Genomic DNA, 27,939 nt, shown 5'->3' on the forward strand with positions numbered 1-27,939 from the left:
ACTGAATAATGTGATGGGATGTCAGCGCCATGAAAAACCCATTACCCTGCTGTGTGTGTGTGTATGTGTGTGTGTGTGTGTGTGTATATGTGTGTGTGTGTGTGTGTGTGTGTGTGTATATGTGTGTGTGTGTGTCTCTCAGTGTAATATCCTTCCAGATGACTCTGTAGATGAGAAACGTTCAGGACACGACGTTACTGTTGAGCTGTGTAATGTGTCATTTCAGACCTACTACACTTTTCCAATCAGAACCTGACAACAGCCATCAGTCAATGTGTGTGTGTGTGTGTGTGTGTGTGTGTGTGTGTGTGTGTGTGTGTGTGTGTGTATGTGTGTGTGTGCGTGTTTCTGGTCAGAAAAAAAAGATTTAAAATTAGAAACAAAACTTTCTCATTGTGGTGGTTTATGTTTCCCGCAGAATATTATCAATAATAATCATTATTATTTAATTAATTAATTAATTATCTGACAGCAGTCGATCTTACTATAACCTGGTTGAGTTCCACACAGAACCAGTAGAAACACCAGTGGAACCAGCTCAGGTTTGTTCTGGTGTTTAACTGAAAAACAAGGTGTTTTTTATCATCCCCCCAGAACAAGAGCGGGACTCTCTGTTTTCAGTTTAAAGGCTATGAAAGCTCTGCTTTATATATATATATATATATATATATATATATATATATATATATATATATATATATATATATATATATATAAATATATATGTGTGTGTGTGCGTCACAGTAGGCCATAGAGAAGCTGTTTTTTTTTATGAGAAAAATCTGCTTCAGGTCTTCAACCAGTCATGCAGAGTGGGAGGTGTGTGTCTGTGTGTGTGTGTGTGTGTGTGTGTCTGTGTGTGTGTGTGTGTGTCTGTGTGTGTGTGTGTGTGTGTGTGTGTGTGTGTGTGTGTGTCTGTGTGTGTGTGTGTGTGTCTGTGTGTGTATAAGGCAGACAGCTGTTTAGAGTATTTGAGGCCTGCTGGCGACACAAGATCTCTCACACACACATAAACATAAACATTGATGGAAAGTTTACACCTTCAGGCTGGTCAATATTTAAATCTAATTTCCTACCAGCTGCGTGTGTGTCTGTGCTCTTATTTTGAAAGAACAGTAGATGAGCAGCCTCTTTTATTTTGACAGACTGACTCAAGTTGTTTATATTTCAGTCATTAATAAGAGATACACAGGAAGTGACACGCTCAGTGCAACTGTGGCTGCATTTCTCTCTTGAACCTTCTTCACCGAGTGAAATGACCTGAAGTGTTTCACAAAAAGATTCTAATTCTCTGAATGATGAGGAAAGGAGGCTCAATGCTTCCTAACTTATCTCCTTGGCAGAGGAATCATCAGACCATCCTTTATGAAAGGAAATACATCTGTGTGTGTGTGTGTGTGTGTGTGTGTGTGTTTGTGTGTCTGAACATGGAACGTTTCTATGTGTCTGTTGTGTTTTGTCTGACCTGTCAGCTGCTTGTCGCCTGCGGCCGGGGCGACTCGGATATACGGCGTCGTGAGCTGGGTGACGATTATAGCAGCTGTTCATCCAGGAAGGCATGCAGAGAGAGAGACAGGCAGAGAGACAGGCAGAGAGAGAGACAGGTAGAGAGAGGGTCAGATAAAGAAAGGGTCAGACAGACAGAGAGAGAGACATGCAGAGAGAGAGACAGGCAGAGAGAGAGACAGAGAGAGAGACAGGTAGAGAGAGGGTCAGGTAAAGAAAGGGTCAGACAGACAGAGAGAGAGACATGCAGAGAGAGGGTCAGGCAGATAGACAGGCAGAGAGAGAGACAGGAAAAGAGAGGGTCAGGCAGAGAGACAGGCAGAGAGAGAGAGACAGAGAGAGAGACAGGCAGAGAGACAGGCAGAGAGAGAGACATGCAGAGAGACAGGCAGAGAGAGAGACAGGCAGAGAGACAGGCAGAAAGAGAGACATGCAGAGAGACAGGCAGAGAGACAGACAGGCAGAGAGACAGACAGGCAGAGAGAGAGAAACAGGCAGAGAGACAGGCAGAGAGAAAGACAGAGAGAGAGACAGGCAGAGAGACAGGCAGAGCGAGAGACAGCAGAGAGAGAGACAGGCAGAGCGAGAGACAGGCAGAGAGACAGGCAGAGAGACAGGCAGAGAGAGAGACAGGCAGAGCGAGAGACAGGCAGAGAGACAGGCAGAGAGAGAGACAGGCAGAGAGACAGGCAGAGCGAGAGACAGGCAGAGAGACAGGCAGAGAGACAGGCAGAGAGAGAGACAGCAGAGAGAGAGACAGGCAGAGCGAGAGACAGGCAGAGAGACAGGCAGTGAGAGAGACAGCAGAGAGAGAGACAGCAGAGAGAGAGACAGGCAGAAAGAGAGAGAGATGGGCAGATAGACAGGCAGATAGAGAGAGACAGGCAGATAGAGAGACAGGCAAATAGACAGACAGGCAAAGAGAGACAGAGAGAGCGACAGGCAGATAGACAGGCAGAGGGAAGAGACAGTCAGACAGACATAAAGAGAGAGAGACAGGTTGCAGCAGTGGTTTAACTTGAGGCAGAAACATTAGTAACATCATCCTGGTCTGCTGACATCATCACCACCTGTCTCACATCGTCACAACCTGTCTCACATCGTCACAACCTGTCTCACATCATCACCACCTGTCTCACATCATCACACCCTGTCTCACATTGTCACAACCTGTCTCACATCATCACAACCTGTCTCACATCATCACAACCTGTCTCACATCATCACCACCTGTCTCACATCATCACACCCTGTCTCACATTGTCACAACCTGTCTCACATCATCACAACCTGTCTCACATCATCACAACCTGTCTCACATCATCACCACCTGTCTCACATCATCACAACCTGTCTCACTTCATCACCACCTGTCTCACATCATCACCATCTGTCTCACATCGTCACCACCTGTCTCACATCATCACCACCTGTCTCACATCATCACCACCTGTCTCACATCATCACCACCTGTCTCACATCATCATCACCTGTCTCACATCATCACAACCTGTCTCACATCATCACCACCTGTCTCACGTCATGACCACCTGTCTCACATCATCACCACCTGTCTCACATCATCACCACCTGTCTTACGTCATGACCACCTGTCTCACATCATCACCACCTGTCTCACATCACCACCTGTCTTACGTCATGACCACCTGTCTCACATCGTCACCACCTGTCTCACATCATCACAACCTGTCTCACATCATCACCACCTGTCTCACATCATCACAACCTGTCTCACATCATCACCACCTGTCTCACATCATCACCTCTGTCTCACATCATCACCACCTGTCTCACATCATCACAACCTGTCTCACATCATCACCACCTGTCTCACATCATCACAACCTGTCTCACATCATCACAACCTGTCTCACATCATCACAACCTGTCTCACATCATCACCACCTGTCTCACATCATCACAACCTGTCTCACATCGTCACAACCTGTCTTCCGTCATGACCACCTGTCTCACATCATCACCACCTGTCATACGTCATGACCACCTGTCTCACATCATCACCACCTGTCTCACATCACCACCTGTCTCACTGTCACATTAAACTGAACCATATCATCAAGTCACTAAATTGAATCAGTGAGATGATGTCATCACACCTGAAAGAGAAGCTCGTTAATCAATCAGTCAATCAGGTGTTAGTGAGGTCAGACATGATGTCATGATGGTGTTTTATGTTGAGGTGTAGCTGTTGTCATGGTGACAGTGAGAACAGATGTTGCACGTGGTAACACTCTGAGACGTGTGTTCACATTCAGTTCACTTCTTTACATTCACATCAGCTTCGCTCTGCAAGGCATCATGGGTAAAGGAGGGAGGGGCCCCTGGGAGATCTGGTTGGCTGCTGCAGCGTGACTGACAGGTGTCAGGGGACCACCAGAGCCAATCAGCATCAGGCGTCGCTAGCCACCAGAACTGTGCTTCAATAAAAGCTGATTAAAGCTGAGTGTGTGTGTGTGTGTGTGTGTGTTGTAGCTTGTTTAGCTGCAGTGTTTAACAGCTCTCTGGATGCCCATACAATCCTAGTCATTAGCCTTGTGTTAGCCTAGCATTAGCGAAGGGCGTAGTGTGTGTGTGCAAGGACAAAGACATCAGGTCGTCCTGCCGCTGGAGGACGGAGTGAGGGACAGGTGTCGGGGACTCACAACCATCTGTGGGTCATTATACTTCTGGATGGGACCAGCATGCTAACCATTAGCCTAGCACTCCAACAGCTAACTGCCATCTGTGTCTCATTACTCAGAACCTCCTGTTAGCTAGTGGCTAATTTAGCAATGAAATTCAGTCCAGCAGAACCCAGGTCTACAAAGCTAACTGTGCTAACGCTAACAGACCAACACGCAATGTACATAATCTAAATAACATGTTATGAATTCAGAGTAAAATGTGCTTTTAGACAAATAATGTTTTAAAAATCAAACTAAATAATACGTATACTCTAAACATTATTTTAAAATAAAAGTAAAAGTAGTTGAGATCAGTACTGAATCATGTGACATGTAATGAAGCACTAAGACCTGCAGGTGGCGGGCTGATTCGAAAAGTAAGATAACCCTCCTCTTCTTTCATAATAAAAGGTAATCTCTTAAAATAATGTTCTCTCCAAAAATAAAATGCACCAATGCCTCTCAAAATATTATTTACCTTAAAAATTAAAATGAACTAGATTTCATTACCTTTAGTGGCAACTCGCACACAGTCGATCTTTGTCTCCTGTTAGAGAGAGAAGAGAATTAGTTTCCTGTCAACACCAAAGCCCCCCCACACACACACAAATACGCACACGCACGCACACACACAGGCACACACACAGGCACACACACACACACACACACACACACACACACACACACACACACACACACACACACACACACACACACACACAGTCGTAAACAGAGCGGACAGAAGGCAAATGGCTGTGGATCAGTGCCTCTGCTGGCACACTTTAGAGACAACACACATGTACACACATTCAGACACACGCAGATTGTGTTGTGTTGTGTGTTAATTATTGACACTGTGGGGTTTATAATTGGTGTGTGTGTTGAATAATGCAGCAACAGTAGTGCTTTTTACTGTCACCGAACCACAGAGACACTCTGCTGCTGCTGTGTGTGTTTGTGTGTGTGAGCATGAATATTCATGAGCTCTTGAGGTTAATTTGTCGTCTATTTGTTAAAACCAGAAAGACGCAAGATGTTCTCTCTCGCCTTTCACCAAAACTGTGTGTAATAGCAAACAATTACCTTTTCACACATATTGGACAACGTGCACACAGTCACACACACACACACACACACACACACACACACAGACCCACTGCAGCCTATTAGTGCCGCGGGTCAGGCTGCTGGAACTAGCTCCACTCATATTAAACTGTGAGTGTGTGTGTGTGTGTGTGTGTGCATGTCTATCTATAGTTATGAGGGCCAGTTTTGGTTCTATCCCGTCATTGTGAGGACATTTTGGTTGGTGCTCACAAATTAAATTGGCTTTTTGGGGCTTTAGACTTTGTTTTAGAGTTAGAATTAGGTTTATGTTAGGAGCTCAGGAATGCATTATGTCAATGAGTGTCCTCACAACTATAGACAGACACGCACGTGTACAGTGTGTGTGTGTGTGTGTGTGTGTGTGCGTGTGTGTGTGTGTGTGTGTGTGTGTGTGTGTGTGTGTGTGTGTGTGTGTGTGTGTGTGTGTGTGTGTGTGTGTGTGTGTGTGTGTGTGTGTGTGTGTGTGTGTGCGTGTGAGTGTGCTGGACCTCTCTGTCTAGGTTTCGCTTCTCTGATTTATTCTGACAGACAGCAGAGAAAAGTGAAGGAAATTGAAAGGAGAGAATAATGTGAAGTGTTTTTTGTTCTGGCAACGTCGAGCTCTGCTGAGCTCTGTGATTGGCTCCTGACAGCCACCAGTCCCTCACATGCACACACTGTTCCTCCTCATTAACGAAGTGGAAAACAGCTCATGTTGATATGAAGCTTCTTTAAACCAGTCCTCCTTGTATCACCTCTGATGTCCATCATTAAAAAACATCCAATAATACACTGAACTAAAACTCTTCTCTTCCTGATAACTGCAGAAGCAGAAAGGTGGACCACGTGTCACCGGAGGACAGGTGGACCACGTGTCACCGGAGGACAGGTGGACCACGTGTCACCGGAGGACAGGTGGACCACGTGTCACCGGAGGACAGGTGGACCACGTGTCACCGGAGGACAGGTGGACCACGTGTCACCGGAGGACAGGTGGACCACGTGTCACCGGAGGACAGGTGGACCACGTGTCACCGGAGGACAGGTGGACCACGTGTCACCGGAGGACAGGTGGACCACGTGTCACCGGAGGACAGGTGGACCACGTGTCACCGGAGGACAGGTGGACCACGTGTCACCGGAGGACAGGTGGACCACGTGTCACCGGAGGACAGGTGGACTCACCCCATTAGCTGTGCTGACGGCCTGGTAGTAGATTCCATAACTCTTATGAGGCAGCAGAGGAGCGTTCCAGTAACCACTGTACGTCCTGTTGTCACCTGTTAAACACACAAACACACACACACACACACTCAAGTAAATAGGCATACTTAACTAACAAGGTAACTGTCCAGCTAGAATCATACAAACTAACTAACTTACTACAAGACTGAGTAAGATACTGATTAGCTGCCTGCAAGCTTACCATCCTACATTTACTAACAGAGGCTAACAATCTAGTATCGCATATGGTTAAAAAGCTAATTTACTAACTAGTTTGGCAACTAAAGCACTATTAATATAGGACAGAAGTTAGCAAACTAAGTCAGCTAATTTAAAAACATTATACTGGTTGGCAAACAAGTAACAAGCAGTGACTGAGTAATGACTGAAGTTGGTAACCTAAGTCAATAAATCAACGATTTAGCTAGCTAGCTAACTGACTGAAAAATGTTCTATTTTAACTAACAAGCCTAGAAATTAACTCAAAAGGTTACAGGCTGATTTTCTTTTTTCCTTTTACACTGCTATGAATTAGCTACATATTAATATTTCTAATTCACGAGCTGGTGACTGACCGACACAGAAGGGTACGGGGTTCCTCATCTCACTCATCGGCAGCTCTGCGCTGAAGTAATACTGCGAGTTGAGCAACGTGGCGTTCTGGAAGTGAATGGGCACCGGATAACAACGCAGGATCTCTGCAGTACCTCTCTTATGCCTGCGGGGGCGCTCCTCCTCCACCACCACCTGGTACTTACTGAAGACAGATGACAGACAGGTTCATTCATGAGTTAGTTGGTTTTATTACCTTTAGGCAATGATATCTCTAATGTGACGGATTTATTCCACCTGGTTTAAAGAGCTGCTAGCCATTTAATTAGTAGACACTGGCTAGTTAACAAGTTAGTTTGAGCTAATCAGAGTTAACCACTCCATCACTGCCCATAAGCAAATGATCACTTGGGCCATGGTTGGGGTTAGTCTGTAGTTAGTGAGCTAACCAGCTCATGTGTAACCAGGTCATCAGTTAACCTTTCTTTCTAAATTAACTCCATCATTTCTTCCTATGATACTTTGTGTTTTGCTCTCTTCACGAGAACAGTTCATATGAATGGTTAACTAACGTTAATATCAACATCCATGCTGCTGTTGCCTAGCAACAGTGATTTCAGGACTAATCCACTTGAACGCGAACATTGTAACCACGAGTTCCTGAGGTCCATTTAAAGCGGCACTTATCCAGGTGCATTCTGGGAAATGTAGGATCAGCTTTTAGAATCCAACTCCTCTCAGGATCTTGTGAATCGAAGCGTTTAGTTTTGATGCTGCCGGAGATCGTGGGTTTGATTCCTGTTCACATGCGACTCGGACACGTTAACGTTCTCGTGAACTTGTCGTCCAGCTGTTGGCTCATTATTCAGCCTCAAAGAAAGGTCGGCTCCGCCTCTCCTCCACTCCATCCTCCTCCTCTTCTCCTTTATTAACTCTCTCTCTGCAACTTTACAACCGTCTGAAATTAAACGGATAATTCATTTCATCCTGTCTCGGCAGGTATTAAATCCTTATGTAGATAAAATACATTAAGACACAAGAGTCTGCAGGAAACATCCTCGTTCCTGAGCTGATAAGAACTAAGAATAAATCCCTCTTCACATCCACCATGAAAACAAGATGCAGGCCAATACCTGCTCTGCTTGTGGTGTCGTGAACAATGCTTGTTACCACGGTGATTTAATGTTTCACGATGACTTCTATTGCGGAACTTCATTACACTTTTATTCTGTTGAGTAACAGGAGCAACAATGTGACCGGTGGAGTTGAGTGATGTGATGTGATGTGAATGTGATTATGTTTGTAGGTGATCTGTGTTTATTCTGACTGACAGAACTACAGGAATTTGACATATGAAGACGGACGACACTTCTTCGCGTCTTCCTGTTAATATCTCCGATACGAACGCTGCCATCTTGTGGCAAAGACCTCACTTGCAGTCACAGTCTGAGAAGTAGTGATCATGGGGCGGAGCCACTGTACCATGGTCCCGCCCATACACCCTCTCAACCAATCCTGAGTCAGTCTCAGTCTGTTTTTTATCATCAAATAACTGATTCAAACCAAACTGATCAGAAACACTTGAACAAACATCGGTGAGATGAGAACGACCTGAAATGACGGAAACATTTATTTAACGTCAACTTTGGTTTTTTAGTTTGGTCCAGTTTTGGCGGCCGGTCACTTCCTGTTTCTACCAGCAGGTGTCAGAGTTCACACATAAACACAGAGCTGCACCTGAACGCACCACAGTGCGAGTCCTGAGGGACCAGACGAACAATAGACCTGTTTTTCATGGGAACCAGGTTCAGGACAGAAGTCATATATCACCACACACACACACACACACACACACACACACACACACACACACACACACACACACATTGAGGGTGTGGATGGTTAAACTGCAGCTTTGTCACATTTCCTGCAGGACAGGAAGACACACTGTAACACACACTGTAACACACACTGTTACACACATATATATTGTTTAATTCCCAACTGACAGAGACAGATTCAGTCATTTCTCTGTCCTCTTCCTCTTTCTTTCTCTTCTTTTTCTCTTTTTCTTCTTGTCGTTCTGTCTCCTCCCCCTCACATCTCTCTCTCTTCTTCTCTATTTTATTCCTCTCTCTGTCTTTGACAAACCATCTCCAATCACATTTCTTCACGCACACTTGTTGTGTGTGTGTGTGACAGTAATCTGATTACAGCTGCAGGTCGCCCACGGCAACACCTTTTGTCTTACAATGCAGGGCTCTTAAACCTCAGTGTATGTGTGATGACTGTGTGTGTGTGTGTGTGTGTGTGTGTGTGTGTGTGTGCCCGAAGGCTAACACACACACAAACACTCTCTGGTGTCAGAAGAGACAAAAGCAAAGTTAAATATACAACCACAAACATGAAATTGTATTTCAGAGCAGAATCTGTTCAATGTGATGGATTCTACATCAGCTATCATGTCAATTAACACACCGTACATCACACACACACACACACACACACACACACACACACACACACACACACACACACACACACACACTCTCACACACACACACACACACACACTTTACCTCCTTGGCCTGGTTCCTGTATAAATCAAAACAGGAATCTTGTTTCAGTTGAAATGATTTTGTGTTTTTGTTGGTTTCTTGTGTCACATGTTGTTATGAACTTGTGTCTTCATATGTTTCATGTTCTATCTGAGGAAACTCTTCATCATGCCTGGAACACGTCTCTTGTGTGACCACATGTTATATCTGAACACAGCTCGGCAGACGAGGAGAAACCGAGGTGTAGGTGGGCGTGTCCAGCCTTCAGTCTCAATATGAGCTTGACATCACGTCAGCCCACTATCGAAGACACTCGTGACCATTAGGCTTCAAGGATCTCCCATAATGCATCACTGTCTGCTGAAAGCTTGAAATCAATATCTGATGTTGACAACAAGTGAAAAGAGACGACATCATAGTGACAAACAGCTGAGTCTAATGATCAATAGAAGGTTTTATTGTGATTATTGATCATAGAAGTTGTGGCAGACTGCAGGAGCACCGGGACATTCCTCGCTGGCCTGAAGCTCTTGAATTAATGAGATAACTAACTAATTAATGAAATAAACTTTTATTTTAATATTTAATATTATGAATGAGCAAGGATAAGTAATGAATAAAAACAATGATAAGAAATTAGGACTGCATGTGAAACTACTTCAGACTTAAGAAACTCCTGATTTCTCATTACCACTGTGTGAATAAACTTTGTAATGAAAGAAAACTGCAACAAAATAAGAGAAACTACCTGTTTCCACAAATTAATTTCACTTCACAAAGAGAGTTCACCGCCTCAGGGTCTGACAATATCAATCTGATGTCGACTTTCAAACTAAAAGCCCTTGAAATATCCTTTTCTCAGTGTTTTGGTAGCGGGCCCAGAGAAGCAGATTCTTATGGCCGTTGACAGATGACGTCACTGAGGAGATGTCGGAGTTCAGTGAGTCACTGAAGCTTTACTCAACAAATGGTCCGACCCCGGACCTGGTTTTGTTTGAGTCACGTTAGAGGTCGAAGGTCAACATGAAATCTCTGAGATCTGAGACTTTTATTGTTGAAAGAAGAGAAGAAGGAGTCAGTTCATAAACCACTGTGTGTGTGTGTGTGTGTGTGTGTGTGTGTGTGTGTGTGTGTGTGTGTGTGTGTGTGTGTGATTGACACATTAGCTGTTAATCCCCTGTTAATCCTCGTGTTAGCAGCGGCTCTGATTAGCTCCGCCTGCAGATCGTTAATTAACCAAATCCCTCGTCACAGCCCGGCGACAGAGAGCAGACAGCTGTTGACATGGTGACTGTTACCGCGGATACTGCCTCCCTCTTGGCCCCCTGCGATGGGGATTTAACAGTGTGTGTGTGTGTGTGTGTGTGTGTGTGTGTGTGTGTGTTACCTGACGGGGGCTCCTCGGCTCTGAGCTGGTCGCAGCAGGACAGTGACGGTGGAGTCGGTCTGGTTCAGAGGAGACTCCTGGTCGTACGCTGGCATCAGCGGAGCTGAGGAAGAACACATGTGTTTGAACTCACCACAGGACAGTTCCTTCAGGTCTGGGGCCCCAGAGCCTCAAGGGGCCTCAGGGGCCCCAGAGCCTCAAGGGGCCTCAGAGCCTCAAGGGGCCTCAGAGCCTCAAGGGGCCTCAGGGGCCCCAGAGCCTCAGGGGCCCCAGAGCCTCAAGGGGCCAAGAGCCTCAGGGGCCCCAGAGCCTCTGGGGCCCCAGAGCCTCAAGGGGCCCCAAAGCCTCAAGGGCCCCAGAGCCTCAAGGGGCCCAGAGCCTCAAGGGGCCTCAGGGGCCCCAGAGCCTCAAGGGGCCCCAGAGCCTCAAGGGGCCCCAGAGCCTCTGGGGCCCCAGAGCCTCAAGGGGCCCCAGAGCCTCAAGGGGCCCCAGAGCCTCAAGGGGCCCCAGAGCCTCAAGGGCCCCAGAGCCTCAGGGGCCCCAGAGCTTCAGGGGCCCGTGGAGCCTCCAGAACCTCCAAGGCTCTGAGGCCTCGTGGGAACAAGTGATAAGAGTTTGACATCAGATCTTATTTTGAAGGATCTTACCTGAGATCTTGGTGGTGAACTGTGTGATCACTGGAGGTCCGAAGCCTTTAACGGTGGAGGCTCTTATTGTGAAGGAGTAGGTGGAGCCTGGGTAGAGGCCCGTGAACACGTGACTCGTCTCATTAGTCGGTTTGAATACCTTGCCGCTCTGATTGGACAGATCGAAGTCTGTGTCGAAGGAGCTCAGAGCTTTGTAAGAGATCTGTGGACAGAAGTGACGGACTGCTCACTGGGGCTTGTGGGTAATGTAGTCCAAACTCAATCAAACCAAACGATAAACTTAACATTCTGTCAGTGTAATAACATGCATAATAACATGTGCAATAAATACAATAACCTGTGTTATATCACATGCAATATCTGTTATAACATGTGCTATAACTACAACCACCTGTGTAATATACATATAACAACATGTGTAATAACACATGTTGTAACGTGTGTCATTACACATGTGAGTGTATTTACGGTGTGTTACAGCATGTGTGTGTACCTCGTAGTGCCGGATGAGGCCGTAGGTCTGCAGCGGTTCTCTCCAGCTCAGACTGATCTGCTGCTCGTAGCTGCTGCCGACGATCGAGTCCACGGGAACCGCTCCAGGAACTGAGACAGAAGCACGGAGGTTATCGAGAGAATCTGAACCAATAGAAGCTGAGACGGACTTTCTACCGAGACGCTACAGGTCGGTGACTCGTACCGTCCTCGTCGGTCAGCACCAGCAGCTCCTCGCTCTCCTTGCGTCCCTCTGGGTTGCTGAGGACGAGTCTCAGGCTGACGTTGGTGAACGGTGGGAGGTTCCTCACGGTGTGCTGCGGCACGCTGCTCAGCGTGTCGTACACCACCTCCTCCCGCACCTCCTCCTTCACCCGCTCCCTGCACCACACACAAAGGGGGAGGGGTTATTGTTGCTGGGCCCCTCCCTGACTTTACCCGTGGGGCATTGCCGCTCTTTCTCTTTAAACGCCCCCCCACCATGGCATGACTCATCGCCCCCTCCTACTTTTACCTGTGGCCCCTCCCTCTTCTTACCTGCTGGCGGCCCCTGCTGGTCGGTAGTGGTACTGTGCGGTCAGGTTGTAGCTGTGGCAGCGCGTCACGTTGTATCCGAACGGTTCCCATCGAACCGTCATCTGTTTGGACTGAAGGTCGACGACCTCCAGCCGCCGCGGGCCGTGCATCGGATCTGACGCACAGACACACAAAGATAAACACCTGATTAAAGATGATCAGTTATCGTTCTGGCACCTGTCACATCATGTGACACATCGAGGGAAAGCTCCTCCCCTCTTAAAGACACTTCTGGATATTTCAATGTAGAATTATTTCAAGTTCAATGAAAAACCTCCTGAAGGTCCAAAATCAACGAGGCCAGTTTCTCTCTCGTCTTTCTGAATCACTGAAGTTACGATCAACGTCTCCTCAGACCACGCCTCCTCAAACCACGCCTCCTCAAACCACGCCCCCATGATGGCAGACGTACCGCACCTTGGTCGTCATGGTTACAAGGATAAACACCCAGTTCAGGGAATGATTGTGGTTTAATTGGATATTTAATAAAAGTTTGGATTAAAACAATGAATTAAATTCCAAATACGACTCGACTTCGGACGATGAGCGTTGGGAATCTCTGATGCACACTCATGTTTGTACTTGTGTCTTAGTGAGGACACTCATAATACATTCTTAGGCCTTTACCCTAACCTCATCCAAACTAAATGACTAACCCTTAATGACAAACCTAAACCTAAACCAAAACCCAGGTCTTAACTCCAATCAGCCCCATGAAGAAGTGAGGACCAGACAAAATGTCCTCACTCTGTAGGTCTAGGATGAAACTGGTCCTCACAAAGGTATAAGTACAAGTACACAAAACACACACAGAATTCAACTAAGAACTAAAAAAAAGCTTCAACTGAACAGACACAAAGAGAGAGAGAAGATTAGAGGGAGCTACACACTGAGTGCACACACACACACACACACACACACACACACGCACACGCACACGCACACACACACACACACACACACACACACAGTCTTTGTAGTGGCCAATCTAAGTGCTGTATTTCAAGATGACAGACAGCGATCCACTCGGAGAGAGAATGATAGATGAGATCAGGAGAGAGCAATTTCTCCTGACAAAACCTGTGTGTGTGTCTGTGTGTCTGTGTGTGTGTGTGTGTGTCTGTGTGTCTCTGTGTGTGGGTGTGTCTGTGTGTGTGTGTCTCTGTGTGTGGGTGTGTGTGTGTCTGTTTTCAGGTATTTCTGCAGCCACTGAACAATGACTTTCCTGTTCTTTGTCTTCTTTCATCTGTGTGTGTGTGTTCTTGTACTTATATCTTAGTGAGGACCATATTAATCATAGAGCTAGAGAGTGAGGACATTTTGACCGGTCTGATTGAGAGTTAGAATCAAGTTAGGGTTAGAATCAGGTTGGGGTTATGTTAGGGTGATTCAGGTAGTTCATTTGGATGATTCATGTTAGAGTAAGGGGCTAGAGAATGTATTGTGCCAATGAGTGTCCTCACTAAGAAGTACAAACATGTGTGTGTGTGGTCAAATGTGGCTGAAAACTTCCTTCTTCCTGTTATTGAGACTCACACACACAGACACACACACTGACACACAGACACACACACAGACTCACACACACAGACACACACACACACACACACACACAGACAGAGTTACACAATCGAGGCACTTGTAAGTTTTCTTCACCTTGACTGTTTGATAAAAAGGGACGTTTGAGGCTAAATGATCAGTCCACAGGGAACACACACACAGACACACACACACACACAATAATACATTGCATGGCAACAATGGGGGTCGGGGTCAAGGGGAGGAGGGGGGATTGAGGTGGATCCTATTACCCATAATCCCCGAGGGGAGAGTGAATGCTATCACATAAAATCCTACAATTTCCCCAGAATGTACCTGTGTTTGTGTGTGTGTGTGTGTGTGCGTGAGTGAGTGTGTCCGTGTGTGTGTGTGGTCGTCATGGTTTCCATCCCATCATTTTTGGCTGACATTTAACTCAGACACAGAGACGGAGTGACAGATGTCATCAGACATTTTAAAAAAAAATGACAAACGACAACCTTCAAGAAGAAGAAGATGATGATGATGATGATGATGATGAAGATTTGTCTGATGACTCGTTCACACCTGGTGTGGTTCAGGGCTTCAGACTCTTCAGTTCAGTCTGAACCTGAACATCAGGTGTGAACGGTTCCTCAGAGCAGAAGAGGAGTTCTGGATCTGGATCAAACTGAACCTGGTTCTGTTGCTTTGCAGTGAAAACACTTTGTTGGACAGTTTGGACCAATCACCAATCAGGAAGTAGAGACAGAATTGAATTGGTGCATATGGGTATATATATTTATGTATAAATACATATATACATATATATGTATTTATACATATATACTGTATGTTAATATTCTCTCTCTCTCTCTCTTTGACCTTTTCAGTGAACCCGACCCTGATTGATTGAAACACATTTCCAGCATGACTCCTCCATTCACCACACACTCACACACACTCACACACACAGACACACACACACACACAGACGCACACACACAGACACGCACACACACACACACACACACACACACACACACACACACACACACACACACACACACACACACACACACACAGCTGCTCTTTTGTTCTCAGTGAAAAGCAGGAAATTTCAACCTTTCAAGATTTTGCATTTGAGTTAATGAGCTGGTTTGAGAGTCAGTGTCTCTCGCCCCCCCCCTCTCTCACTCCAGCTCATTAGTCTCTTATTTTGTGACATCTGGTTTTTATCCCTCACTTCCTGTTTCTCTCTACAGATAAAAACTGTGTCCTTTAGCTATAATCACTCAACACTGTATATATAGATATCAATGTAGAGCCAGATACAAATATATATGTTGACGGCTCGTTACATTATCTTTAAATAAATATGTCTGTATGAATATATTAAAAAATAAATATATATATAATAATTGAATATGAAATATATAATGATATACTGACACTGATATCAGTAAATACTAATACAATATATTTCTATATAAATATGAAACTATATCAAGTACAAGGATATATTATAAACATATATATGTACATATATCAATGTATAAATATATACATGAAAACAACTAAATATCTGTTGAAGTTTGAAATTAATTAAATCTTTTAAATGAATCCTTTTATGTTCCCTCTAACACATTAACTTTTACATGAATATAATTTTATTTATATGAGGACATGTTTGATTCTATAGTAAAATATATCATCTCCTCCAGCGGGTTTGTGTGTTTTTACAGAGCAGCAGAAGAAGAAGAAGAAGAAGAAGAAGAAGAAGAAGAAGAAGAAGAAGAAGAAGAAGAAGAAGAAGAAGAAGAAGAAGAAGAGGAGACGTTCCAGACAGGCAGAGGAGGGCCGGATGTTTGAAGGTGACTTTAGGATGAAGGAGGAGGAGGAGGACAGGTTTTATTTTTCATTTCCAGGAGATCACCAGATTTAATATGAAAGAGAGAGAGGGGGAGGACGGGGTGATGGAGGGATGAACAGAGAGATGAGATGAGAATCAGTGATGGATGATTCGTGTTGACTGACCGCAGAACATCTGACCGTTGTGTTAATGAAGTGATGAAGCATCTGAACGGTTCCTGTTTCACAGGAAGTTCAGAGAATAAACAGAAACGTGATCTGAGCGACAAACGTAATGAAACCAGAACAGACGAAGAAAAGTAAAAACATCGAAGTAAAAGCTCTGAAAGACGAACAGAGCGTAAAAATCTGAGGTGAAAAGAGAAAGAGAGAAAAATGAGAGTAAAATATTCATGTGATATTTTTCTAAAAGCATCGACAAACACCACACACACACTTTAATGGATGTTAACACACACACACACACACACACACACACACTCACTAACTCCTGGTACACAGCGAACATGGAGGGAAAGCAAGGCCATAAGAAGAAGAAGAAGAAGAGGAAGAAGAAGAGGAGGACTGGTCCTCTGGGACGGATCAGGACGATCCTCCATGAAGACCGAGAGGATTCTGTGATCCAGTAACCAGGTGGGACCGTGCGTGTTGCTGTTGCCGAGCAACAGAGCTGCAGTTGGACACAGAGAGAAAGTTTTTCTGCCTGGGCTTGTTGACACGTGTTCCGGTGGATCGAGTTGAGCCTGATGCTCAAGCACCGGACGTCTCGTCGCTTTGCAACGTTTCCTCTTTGCAAAACGTTTTGCACCAAAGTGCAATGCATGCTGGGACATGTTTGGCTGAGAGGGATCCGTCCCCTGGTGTCTCTGTTTCCCAGGGACGGACGAATGTGAAGATGGAACAATGAGGTTGGTCTCATCTATAAATGCAGCCTCTGAACTGAGACCACACTGTAAATAAAGATGGACGACATGAGGGCTCCCTAACATGAAGCCAAATCATCTCTATCGCCCCCTGGTGGCCGGCTGCAGAATAGGTAATAAACCCTTCTCCATGTTAGCAGATGGGACATGGACCAACTAAACAAAAACATTAAATAAATGTTATTAAAGATGTTTCTGTCACTTCAGCTCGTTGTTATCTCACTGACGTTTGTTCAAGTGTTTCTCATCAGTTTGGTTTGAATCAGTTATTTGATGATATGAAAACAACTGAGGCATCGTGATGATTGACAGATGAGACTGGGGCAACGAGGAAGTGACTTCATGTTTATGTGGCACCAAGCTGAGTCGCCTCACTGAGCGCTAAGTCCTAAAGCTTGTATGATGGACACACTGATATATTATTAAACACACACACACACACACACACACACACGCACGCACACACACACACACACACACAGACAAATATGCACTGCTTCATAATTTATTGGCAGTAAAATGAATAAATAAAAGTGATGGAAGACAGAGAAGAGTGTTATCAGAGCATATATCATCACACACACACACACACACACACACACACACACACGTTTGTGTCCTGCTGCTCTCAGAGGGGTGCAGGTTGTCACAGACTCATTTAGTACAAACCTAAAAACATCCTGACGCATCCTGACAACTTTATAGAAGAACCCGTTTCCCTCTTTAAACACTGGAACCTCCTCAGAGACCAGGACCCGGCTCACAGGAAACCAGAAGCTGAAGAACCTCAGCAGCTTTCTGAAACACACCAGACTCCTCTGATAACTCAACCAGACACGTCACCCCCGAACATCAACATCCAAACCTTCTCACAGAGAACTAGAACCTCCTCAGGGACCATGAGAACCTCAGTGACGGTTCTAAGGGAACAGCCACTGGTTCCACAGTGGGAATCACACAGCATGATGTTCTACAACTTCTTTATCTCAGAGGATAAACCTTCTTGAAGAACACACTCGGTTCAGCTCCACATGACAATAGTGTTTAACTCCAGAAGAACCCAGGACGTGTGGTGACTCTGCTGTGAACAAAGGGAAGGGTGGAGTGTCAGGGGGGGGGGCTGATAGAGGAGGTGGTGGGCGGGGGGGCGTTCAACACAGGTATGCAGAGTTGACTCAGTCTGTGTTTATGAGAACATACCAGAGACAGGTCCGGACCCTGTGAGGTCATGTGACAGCAGACGTGTTGAAACGTGACTTCAGATTCTCTCTGTTCGTCACAGAGCTGAATCAGACGTGAACATGAGCAACTTCTGTTCTATATCTATTCTATAGTTACTTATCATTTTCATTATTATTATGGTTTCTTATGATTGTCATGTCTCAGTGATGTTGATGCTTCAACACGTCTGATCCGCTTGGATCTGAAAGATTCTGTCTCATTTCACTTCAGCTCAGAATCATTTGATTGATCGACGTCAACAATCAAACAGTTTTATTAAAATCAAGAACATAAGAGACAAAGAAAATGAGAATAACTGTAACAAATGTCTCGTTGTGTTTCTCTGTTCACACATCACACACATTCAGATTTGTTTGTATTTATTCTTGATTATTCATTTTTTAAAACATGTACATTTCTATATTTAATTACAAACTGTATCTTTATGAATTTAAATGATCTCATCTGATTTAAAAAATAATAATAATAATCTGGATTCATGTGAATCATCAATAATAAAACAGCTGCAGCGGCAGTGAGACTGTTGCACCTGTATAATCAGCGTTCTAATAGCTGATCACATGCTGTTTGTTTTCTTCTGCAGGGCACACACACACACACACACACACACACACAGCAGCAGCAGCAGCGTGTGTGTGTGTGTGTGTGTACAGTGTTCTATGCTGATGTGTTCACTGTACCTATTAAAGCTAATTAGCGTGGCACTAACGAAGCCTAGCTCGATTTGCTGCCTTAATGACCTTACCGTTAACCATTAGCCACCTGATGAGCTCAGCGCTAACGCAGCCTAGCACAGCATGCTATGCTAATGACTCCACCATTAATTTCCTAATGAGCTCAGTGTGAATGCAGCTAAGCAGTTAGCCGCTAGCTGCTAGCAGTCATTACAGCAAAGGGATAGTATAAAAGAAAAGTGACTTCAAAATATAGATGATCGTCGTGCTCTCTGATTGGCTGCGGTCGAGGACCATGTGACCGGACTCTCACCTGCACACTTGGTCCTAGCTCGGAGCGGTGGTCCGGGGTTTCCCGTGCCGCCCTCCAGGGGCCTGGTGAGCAGCACGCTGATCTCGTACTCGGTGTCGGGGTCCAGGTGTCCGATCTTGTGGGTGGGCTTATCCACCGGGGTGGTGTCAATCAGCATGCCCAGCATGGTGCGGTACTCCACCTGGTACAGGATCACAATGTTCCATAATCAACACAAACACAGACGCAAAATGACAAATCAATACCCCCCCCCCACTACTCTGTTCTCTAATCATCACACTGAGAACTGATGTTTATGAAAACCTGCTGAATTCATATTTAGGAGAAACGGGCGTCGCCTCCTCAGCAACAAGGAAGTTAAAACACCGCGTCATCATCAGCAGGAAGAACCTCTGTCTGCAGGAGTGTGTGGATGTGTGTGAGAGAGTGTGTGTGTGTGTGTGAGAGAGTGTGTGTGAGTGTGTGTGAGTGTGTGTGTGAGTGAGTGTGTGTGAGAGAGTGTGTGTGAGTGTGTGAGTGAGTGAGTGTGTGTGTGTGTGTGTGAGTGTGTGTGTGAGTGAGTGTGTGTGAGAGAGTGTGTGTGAGTGTGTGAGTGAGTGAGTGTGTGTGTGTGTGTGTGAGTGTGTGTGTGAGTGAGTGTGTGTGAGAGAGTGTGTGTGAGTGTGTGTGTGTGTGTGTGTGTGTGTGTGTGAGTGTGTGTGTGTGTGTGTGTGAGTGAGTGTGTGTGTGGATGTGTGTGAGTGTGTGTGTGTGAGTGTGTGTGTGTGTGTGTGTGTGTGTGTGAGTGAGTGTGTGTGTGGATGTGTGTGAGTGTGTGTGTGTGAGTGTGTGTGTGTGTGTGTGTGTGTGTGTGTGTGTGTGTGTGTGTGTGTGAGTGTGTGTGTGGATGTGTGTGAGTGTGTGTGTGTGTGTGAGTGAGTGTGTGTGTGGATGTGTGTGAGTGTGTGTGTGTGAGTGTGTGTGTGTGTGTGTGTGTGTGTGTGAGTGAGTGTGTGTGTGGATGTGTGTGAGTGTGTGTGTGTGTGTGAGTGAGTGTGTGTGTGGATGTGTGTGAGTGTGTGTGTGTGAGTGTGTGTGTGTGTGTGTGAGTGAGTGTGTGTGTGGATGTGTGTGAGTGTGTGTGTGTGTGTGAGTGTGTGTGTATGAGTGTTTGTGAGTCTCCTCTTCCCTGTTACACCTCACAAGAACTGACTTTCACATGAAATGATTGATTAATCGCTGGTGTCGGATCATGATTCATATCCTGACTGTCTCGCGTTGGACTTCATCTCAATGTGTTGAAACACGTGTGTCATGAAACACAAAGTGTGTTGAACGTGTCCTCGTAACTTGAGATCATTTGATTGTTTCCTCACCTCTCTCTCTATGATTGGTCCATCTCCGTTGATTGAGTTTGCGTTGAGCTGGATCCACAGGTAGGTGGCGCCCACTGCTGTCAGCTGGGGGGGGGCGATTGGTACTGGAGGCTCTGTGGGACAAACAGACCAGGATCAGTTTTACACACACACAGACACACACACTCCTCTGGGTTCCACTGATCTCTCTTAACGAGGGAGGAAGGAGTTAACAAGTTAATTAATATTCGTGACCTTCGGCGGATCACGACAGACCTGGATTCCATTACCCAGAATCCCCGGTGGTGCTGCTCTACTTCCTCCTGACCCAGTTCATCACACACACACACATACACACACACATACACGCACACACACACAGACTGACACACACACACACACACAGACTGACACACACACACACACAGACTGACACACACACACACATACCACGTAGGATACATGTGTAATGATGCATGTTTATCATGTTCAGGTTATTACTCAGGTGTGTGTGTGTGTGTGTGTGTGTGTGTGTGTGTGTGTGTGTGTGTGTGTGTGTGTGTGTGTGTGTGTGTGTGTGTGTGTGTGGGTGTGGGTGTGTGTGTGTGTGTGTGTGTGTGTGTGTGTATTGATTGGCTCTGTTATGATTAAAGTGTGATTCTCTGATCTGTTTCCTCTGCAGTGACCAACGATGTCACTGAGGTTGTTGAGTCGCTGTGAGGAACACGTGTCCAAGTGCGTTCACTCAGACGAACGTGATCAACAAAATGAACTCATCAACAACCAACAGCCAATAACACAACAGGACTCACGTTTGACTGTGAGGTCAGCGTACGAGGACACACCCACGCCTCGCTCTGATTGGGCGATGCAGCGATAGCGTCCAGAATCTCCTTTGGTCGTGTTCTCCACGTCGAAGCTCGCCACGTAACGCCGGGAGTTCACTGGTTTGGTTTCCCTGACAACCGACTGACGACCGGCCATCCCCTGACGACAAGAAACACAGTGATGATAGTTGATAATAATAAGGATTTTTAGCATTGAGGAGTATTGATCAACATTGAAAACTATGATGAGTACTCATGAGTATTGATCAGAGGTGTAAAAAGTACTGAAATATTGTACTCAAGTAAAAGTACCTTTACTTTGATGAAATTTTACTTAAGTACAAGTAAAAGTCCCCATCTAAAAATCTACTCAAGTAAAAGTAAAAAGTAATTCATTTAAAATGTACTTTAAGTAAAAGTTACTTAGTTACTTCCAACAACTTGATGGGGGCCGCTCCTATACAGTGCCAAAAAGGACAAGGGCTCATCAATCCAATCCAAAACCAGTTGTTTTTAATTAAAGGAGAATCTTTACAAATATAAGTGCAATGACATTAAACATGTCAACTTACAAAGTACACGAAAAAACTACTCAATTACAGTAACGTGAGTAAATGTAATTTGTTACTTTACACCTCTGGTATTGATTAGTAATGATGAGAACTGATGAGTACAGATGAGTACTGATGAGTACTGATGAGTACAGATGAGTACTGATAAGGTATTGATTAGTAATGATGAGTACTGATGAGTACAGATGAGTACTGATAAGGTACTGATGAGCACAGATGAGTACTGATGAGTACTGATGAGTACTGATGAGTACAGATGAGTACTGATGAGTACAGATGAGTACTGATAAGGTACTGATGAGTACTGATGAGTACTGATGATTGTACCTGCAGGTAAAGCAGCAGGTTGTTCTGTGGTCGTCCGTTGACGGTGCAGTGAAACGTTGCCGTCTGTCCAGCATTCACCTCCACACCTTTAATGTGCAGGAAGTGAGGCGTACTCACTGAGGACACACACAGACAAAGGTCAGAGGTCACACACTGATGACATCATCCATGGCAGGTGTTGCCATGGTAACGACTAACCTTTTCCCCTGATTTCTTGAGACAGGTAGCAAACATTCTGAGTGATCCAATCAAAAAATGTATCCTGGTGTGTGTGTGTTTCAATCACTTTATTAGATAGTATAGAAGCAAAAAGTTTAGGTCAAGGATGTTTGACACAGTTTGTGTTTGTGTGTGTGTGTGTGTGTGTGTGTGTGTGTGTGTGTGTGTGTGTGTGTGTGTGTGTGTGTGTGTGTGTGTGTGTGTGTGTGTCTTTTATGTTCATATAACAAAGCAACATCAAAAATGGAGGCAGGTATATAAACAGACGGACGGATCAAAGTCCATGCTAATCAATTTATATTTTAATGAGCTCCCCTGTCTCCAGACACACACACACACACACACACACACACACACACACACACACACACACACACACACACACACACACATACACACACACACACACACACACACACACACACAAGCACATACACACACACACACACACACACACACACACACAAGCACACACACAAACACATACAAAAACACTATGACCTTGATTCTATGATGCTAGCTCAACTTTAGACATCGTGTTTCAATTATCAGCCAAACCTCGTTAGCCGATTAGGAGCCTGTTCTACAAGGGGGCGGGGACTGTGTGTGTGTGTGTGTGTGTGTGTGTGTGTGTGTGTGTGTGTGTGTGTGTGTGTGTGTGTGTGTGTGTGTGTGTGTGCTTACTGCACTGGTGTCCCTGTAGCGTGATGTCCTTGATGGCCAAAACTCCTCTGTGACCGGTGCTGACAGCCTCGAACACAACCTGAAACACACGCACACACACACACACACACACACACACACACACACACACACACACACACAGTTTCAGATGTGGTCCAGGTTCAGTGTTGAATCTGATCTTTGTGTGTTCACATTCCAGTCTTATCGCCACGGAAACCAGTGGCACACACTTCCTGTTGGTTTCCAGAGACAGGATGTTCTCCTCCCTCCATCTGGAGATCCCCCTCCTCCTCTTCCCCCCATTCTTCTTCTTCTTCTCTCCTTCCTGCATCGTCTCTCCGTCTCTTCCTGTTTTACTCACCCCCCCCCACATTAAATCATCACTCTTGCGAGGACTTGCTGTTACCACGGTGATGCAGCTTATTAGTGACGCCCCTTTGATGATGTTTATGACAGAGGTTTAATTTATTTGACATTTATTCGTTTAAACAAGATTTACCTGACTGTGTGTGTGTGTGTGTGTGTGTGTGTGTGTGTGTGTGTGTGTGTGTGTGTGTGTGTGTGTGTGTGTATGTATGTTACCTGGTAGTAGTTTGGCCAAAAGGTGGAGACAGCGAGCTCCACCCCCTTCCAGATATGGTAGGCGGGGCCTGAGGAGTTAAAGACGGGAATTCCCAGAGGACTGTTGTTCTCTGGAAGAGACGCAAGAACATCAACAAACTCCACCCACCTGAGAGCTCCACCCACACAGATGTTAGCTCCACCCACACATATGTTCTGTGTATTTGTACCTTTGACGTAGACGTTGAGCGTGGCGGGTGTGGCGCCCTCACGTCCCCCCCCCTGGTAGAACAGGAAGCTGACACAGTGCGTGTCGTTCTCTTTGAGGGGGGGCAGCAGCAGCTGAGCCCGTTGACCACCATGACGGCCTGATGTGTTCACAAACAGGAAGGGGGAGCCTGTGGACAGGAAGTAATACCTCATGAACAAACACGTGACAAAATAAAAGCTAAGTAAAAAAATTTAACCTGATGGCGTTGACATCGTTGAATAAGAATCTTCTTCTGTTGAGCCACATAGATACTAACACTTCAATTAATATGCAAATAATATGAAACCATGTCACAAACACCAACGAAGAAGAGACGTAAATTGTTCCATACTTCAGAATAAAAGCACGTTCTAGACCTCAACATAAACATTCAAATAAATCACTGAGAAACTTTCACCGACTCAGCTGAGGTCAGATCTGTGACAGTGTGTGTGTGAACAAACCTTTCACTTTGTCAACAGTCAAAATCTATAATTGGAAGACTTCAGAATAAAAGCACCAGCACTTAAAAGCTTTGGAATTCAAACCCCAGCCTCTGTCTGTGAGCGTGTGTGTGAGTGTGTGTATTTGTGTCTGTGCTGTGACTACAGCTGTCAATCATCCTGCTTTTCTCTTTATGTCTGTTTCTGTAAAGTTTCTATGAAATTTAAATTACTCGTCTTTTTTTACAGTGTGTGTGTTGAAGGGCGTTTCCATGGTAACAGCCTATGAAGTGTTGTCAGGGCGGCTGTCAGTCACGGAGCCTGAATCCTGTTCATTACTGTTCCATCTTGAACCTCTCTCTCTCTCCCGTTGTGTGTCTACCTTGATCGCCCGCTCTCAGTGTGAGTGATTTTATTTCAGGATGAAAATCGACTCGTCGACATGGTTGTCGTGGTAACGTTTCACTTCCCAGTGTTGTTGTTGAAGCTGCTGAAATGAATCTGAGCTGCTGCTGAAGTACTTCAGTATTTCCACCTTCTACTACACTTTAAAGTGAAGTACTGAGATATGATCCGTTATCGTGAATATATATTAACACTATCAAGATATCACAAACTGACTAAATCAGGTTGGAAATCAATCGCTCAACTTTGATCAGAAAAAAAGATTTGTTTCTGATCAAAAGTCTCGTGACTGCAGAGCGTGTGTGTGTGTGTGTCAGTATGTGTGTGTGTGTGAGTGTGAGTGAGTGTGTCAGTATGTGTGTGTGTCAGTATGTGTGTGTGTGTGAGTGTCAGTATGTGTGTGTGTGTGAGTGTCAGTATGTGTGTATGTGTGTCAGTATGTGTGTGTGTGTGAGTGTGTGTGTCAGTATGTGTGTGTGTCAGTATGTGTGTATGTATTTGTGTGTGTGTCAGTATGTGTGTATCTGTGTCAGTATGTGTGTGTGTATTTGTGTGTGTGTCAGTATGTGTGTATGTGTGTGTGTCAGTATGTGTGTGAGTGTGTCAGTATGTGTGTGTGTGTGTGTGTGTCAGTATGTGTGTGTGTGTGTTAGGTTGCGTGTGTGTGTTTGTGTGAGAGTGTGTGTTTGTGTGAGCGTGTCATTATGTGTGTGTGTGTGAGAGAGTGTGTCAGTATGTGTGTGTGTGTATGTGTGTGAGTGTGTCAGTCAGTTCGGTGTGTGTGTGTGTGTGTGTCAGTCTGTGGGTGTGTGTGTGTCAGTCTGTGTGTGTGTGTGTGTGTGTGTGTGAGGGTGTGTGTGTGTATCAGTACGTGTGTGTGTGTGTGTGTCAGTATGTGTGTGTGTGTCAGTCTGTGTATGTGTGTGAGTGTCAGTGTGTGTCTGTGTGTCAGTCTGTGTGTGTGTGTGTCAGTCTGTGTGTGTGTGTGTGTGTCAGTCTGCGTGTGTGTGTGTCAGTCTGTGTGTGTGTGTGTGTGTGTCAGTCTGTTTTTGTGTGTGTGTGTGTGAGTGTCAGTCTGCGTGTGTGTGTGTGTGTCAGTCTGTGTGTGTGTGTGTCAGTCTGTGTGTGTGTGTGTGTCAGTCTGTTTGTGTGTGTGTGTGTGTGTGTGTGTGTGTGTGTGTGTGTGTGTGTGTGTGTGTGTGTCTGTGTGTGTGAGGGTGTCAGCAGATCAATGGTCCTTGAGGAGAATCGATTACAAAAACAAGAGTTTTAATCACCGCAGAGAAAAGAAGAAGAAGAAGAGATGAGAGAGAGGAAGCGGAGGGGGGGGGGGGGGGGGGAGGGACGAGTAAGGACAATAAACCCTGATGAAAAGAGCGAGAGAGAAGAAGAGATTCTTCATGTGTGAAAATGAACACACGTGTCAGAAGCTGAAGATGTCATGATTTAAATTTGTCCTCTCAGGTCAAACAGTCACATTTCTGAGGATCGCCCCAGATTGTGTGTGTGTGTGTGTGTGTGTGTGTGTGTGTGTGTGTGTGTGTGTGTGTGTGTGTGTGTGTGTGTGTGTGTGTGTGTGTGTGTGTGTGTGCACCAGCCGTCTCCGCGGCGACAGAAATGTTGTAGAACAAAGTGTGTGTTCCTATATTTTTCTTTTTTAAAGATTTACTCACAGAAGATTTTGTAATCTTACTCTAACTAATAGTAAAGATAATTGTGCCCAGCAATAATTAGCCTAATTAAACAGGACATTGATTCCATATAAGGCTTCACTTCCTGTCTCTGTGGTCTTTCATGAAAACGTCACAGAGCAAAAGAACTTTCTGAGTTCAGAGATTAAAGTCCATGATGTTATTAGCTTCCTCAGTGAATGAAGAGACGTCTGAAGCACAGCTGTTGATGCAGGTGACCTGCAGGTGGCGCTGCCACTAAGACAAAGAGGAAATGCTTCAGTTATTTCAGTCAGATATCTCGCACAAATGTTTGTAGCTTAAATATTGCGGCGCATCGGGCGGGTGTGTAATCAGGAGGGTGGTGCAGCGGGAGGCGGATCACATGATCACATGATCACAGCAGCCTCACTCCAACAATGTTCAGCAGATTGACTGAATATCAGCAGAATCATTTCTATGATTTTTAAATTCTGTTGGTGCCTGAAAGAAAAATCAAGAGACGAGTTTTCGTGAATCACTCGAACGATCATTTAACAAAAATGTTTTCATGTTGTGTGTTCGTACAGCGTGTGATTAATGTGTTTATGTTTCTGACCAACGAGTCTGTTGATTGATTAACGCACAATCGATCAAAACTGTCCAGGAGAAGAACCAACTGCACATGAACACAAACAGACACACACAAACACACACACACAAACACACACACACATTTCGTTCGTGTTTTGGCTTTTCTCCCTCTTGTTAACCTCCCACCTCCCACTCACCTGTCGGCCAATCACAGGCAACCCCTGCCTTCTGCAAACCAATCAAATCAGACCCAGCTCACACACAGATGGGGGGGGGGTAATTCTATTACCAGAGCTTTACTGAGACGTGAGGAGAAGCAGCTGCAGCATATTGAGAACATTTACACACACACACACACACACAAACACACAAACACACACAGAATGTTAAAATATCTGAAAACACAAACATGAAACAGTTTTGTATTCTAACGTGTTTAAAGGAGCAGTAACAACTGCTCTGACTCCAGTCTTTGTGCTAAGCTAGGCTAACAGTTTCCCTCTGACTCCAGTCTATGTGCTAAGCTAGGCTAACAGCTTCCCTTTGACTCCAGTCTATGTGCTAAGCTAGGCTAACAGTTTCCCTCTGACTCCAGTCTATGTGCTAAGCTAGGCTAACAGTTTCCCTTTGACTCCAGTCTATGTGCTAAGCTAGGCTAACAGTTTCCCTCTGACTCCAGTCTTTGTGCTAAGCTAGGCTAACAGTTTCCCTCTGACTCCAGTCTTTGTGCCAAGCTAGGCTAACAGTTTTCCTCTGACTCCAGTCTATGTGCTAAGCTAGGCTAACAGTTTTCCTCTGA

At 45.2% G+C, this 27,939-nt stretch overlaps 1 protein-coding gene across 1 annotated transcript in view; it reads right to left on the minus strand.

Moving 5' to 3' along the window:
• LOC133026880 (receptor-type tyrosine-protein phosphatase mu-like) overlaps positions 1 to 27,939 on the minus strand; it is an 85,026-nt gene that overhangs the window by 30,712 nt on the left and 26,375 nt on the right. The window contains exons 3-18 of the mRNA XM_061093864.1: positions 24,030 to 24,197; positions 23,821 to 23,930; positions 23,239 to 23,317; positions 22,336 to 22,451; positions 21,422 to 21,596; positions 20,631 to 20,743; positions 19,276 to 19,456; positions 12,695 to 12,848; positions 12,363 to 12,538; positions 12,159 to 12,268; positions 11,666 to 11,867; positions 11,019 to 11,121; positions 7,097 to 7,278; positions 6,483 to 6,577; positions 4,722 to 4,758; positions 1,466 to 1,540 (exon numbers count right to left, since the gene is read on the minus strand). Of these exons, the coding sequence (XP_060949847.1) occupies positions 1,466 to 1,540; positions 4,722 to 4,758; positions 6,483 to 6,577; positions 7,097 to 7,278; positions 11,019 to 11,121; positions 11,666 to 11,867; positions 12,159 to 12,268; positions 12,363 to 12,538; positions 12,695 to 12,848; positions 19,276 to 19,456; positions 20,631 to 20,743; positions 21,422 to 21,596; positions 22,336 to 22,451; positions 23,239 to 23,317; positions 23,821 to 23,930; positions 24,030 to 24,197 (2,076 nt within the window). The remainder of the gene's footprint in view (positions 1 to 1,465; positions 1,541 to 4,721; positions 4,759 to 6,482; positions 6,578 to 7,096; positions 7,279 to 11,018; positions 11,122 to 11,665; positions 11,868 to 12,158; positions 12,269 to 12,362; positions 12,539 to 12,694; positions 12,849 to 19,275; positions 19,457 to 20,630; positions 20,744 to 21,421; positions 21,597 to 22,335; positions 22,452 to 23,238; positions 23,318 to 23,820; positions 23,931 to 24,029; positions 24,198 to 27,939) is intronic.

This window comes from Limanda limanda, chromosome 20 (assembly GCF_963576545.1).
Source record: "Limanda limanda chromosome 20, fLimLim1.1, whole genome shotgun sequence".
Taxonomy (NCBI): domain Eukaryota; kingdom Metazoa; phylum Chordata; class Actinopteri; order Pleuronectiformes; family Pleuronectidae; genus Limanda; species Limanda limanda.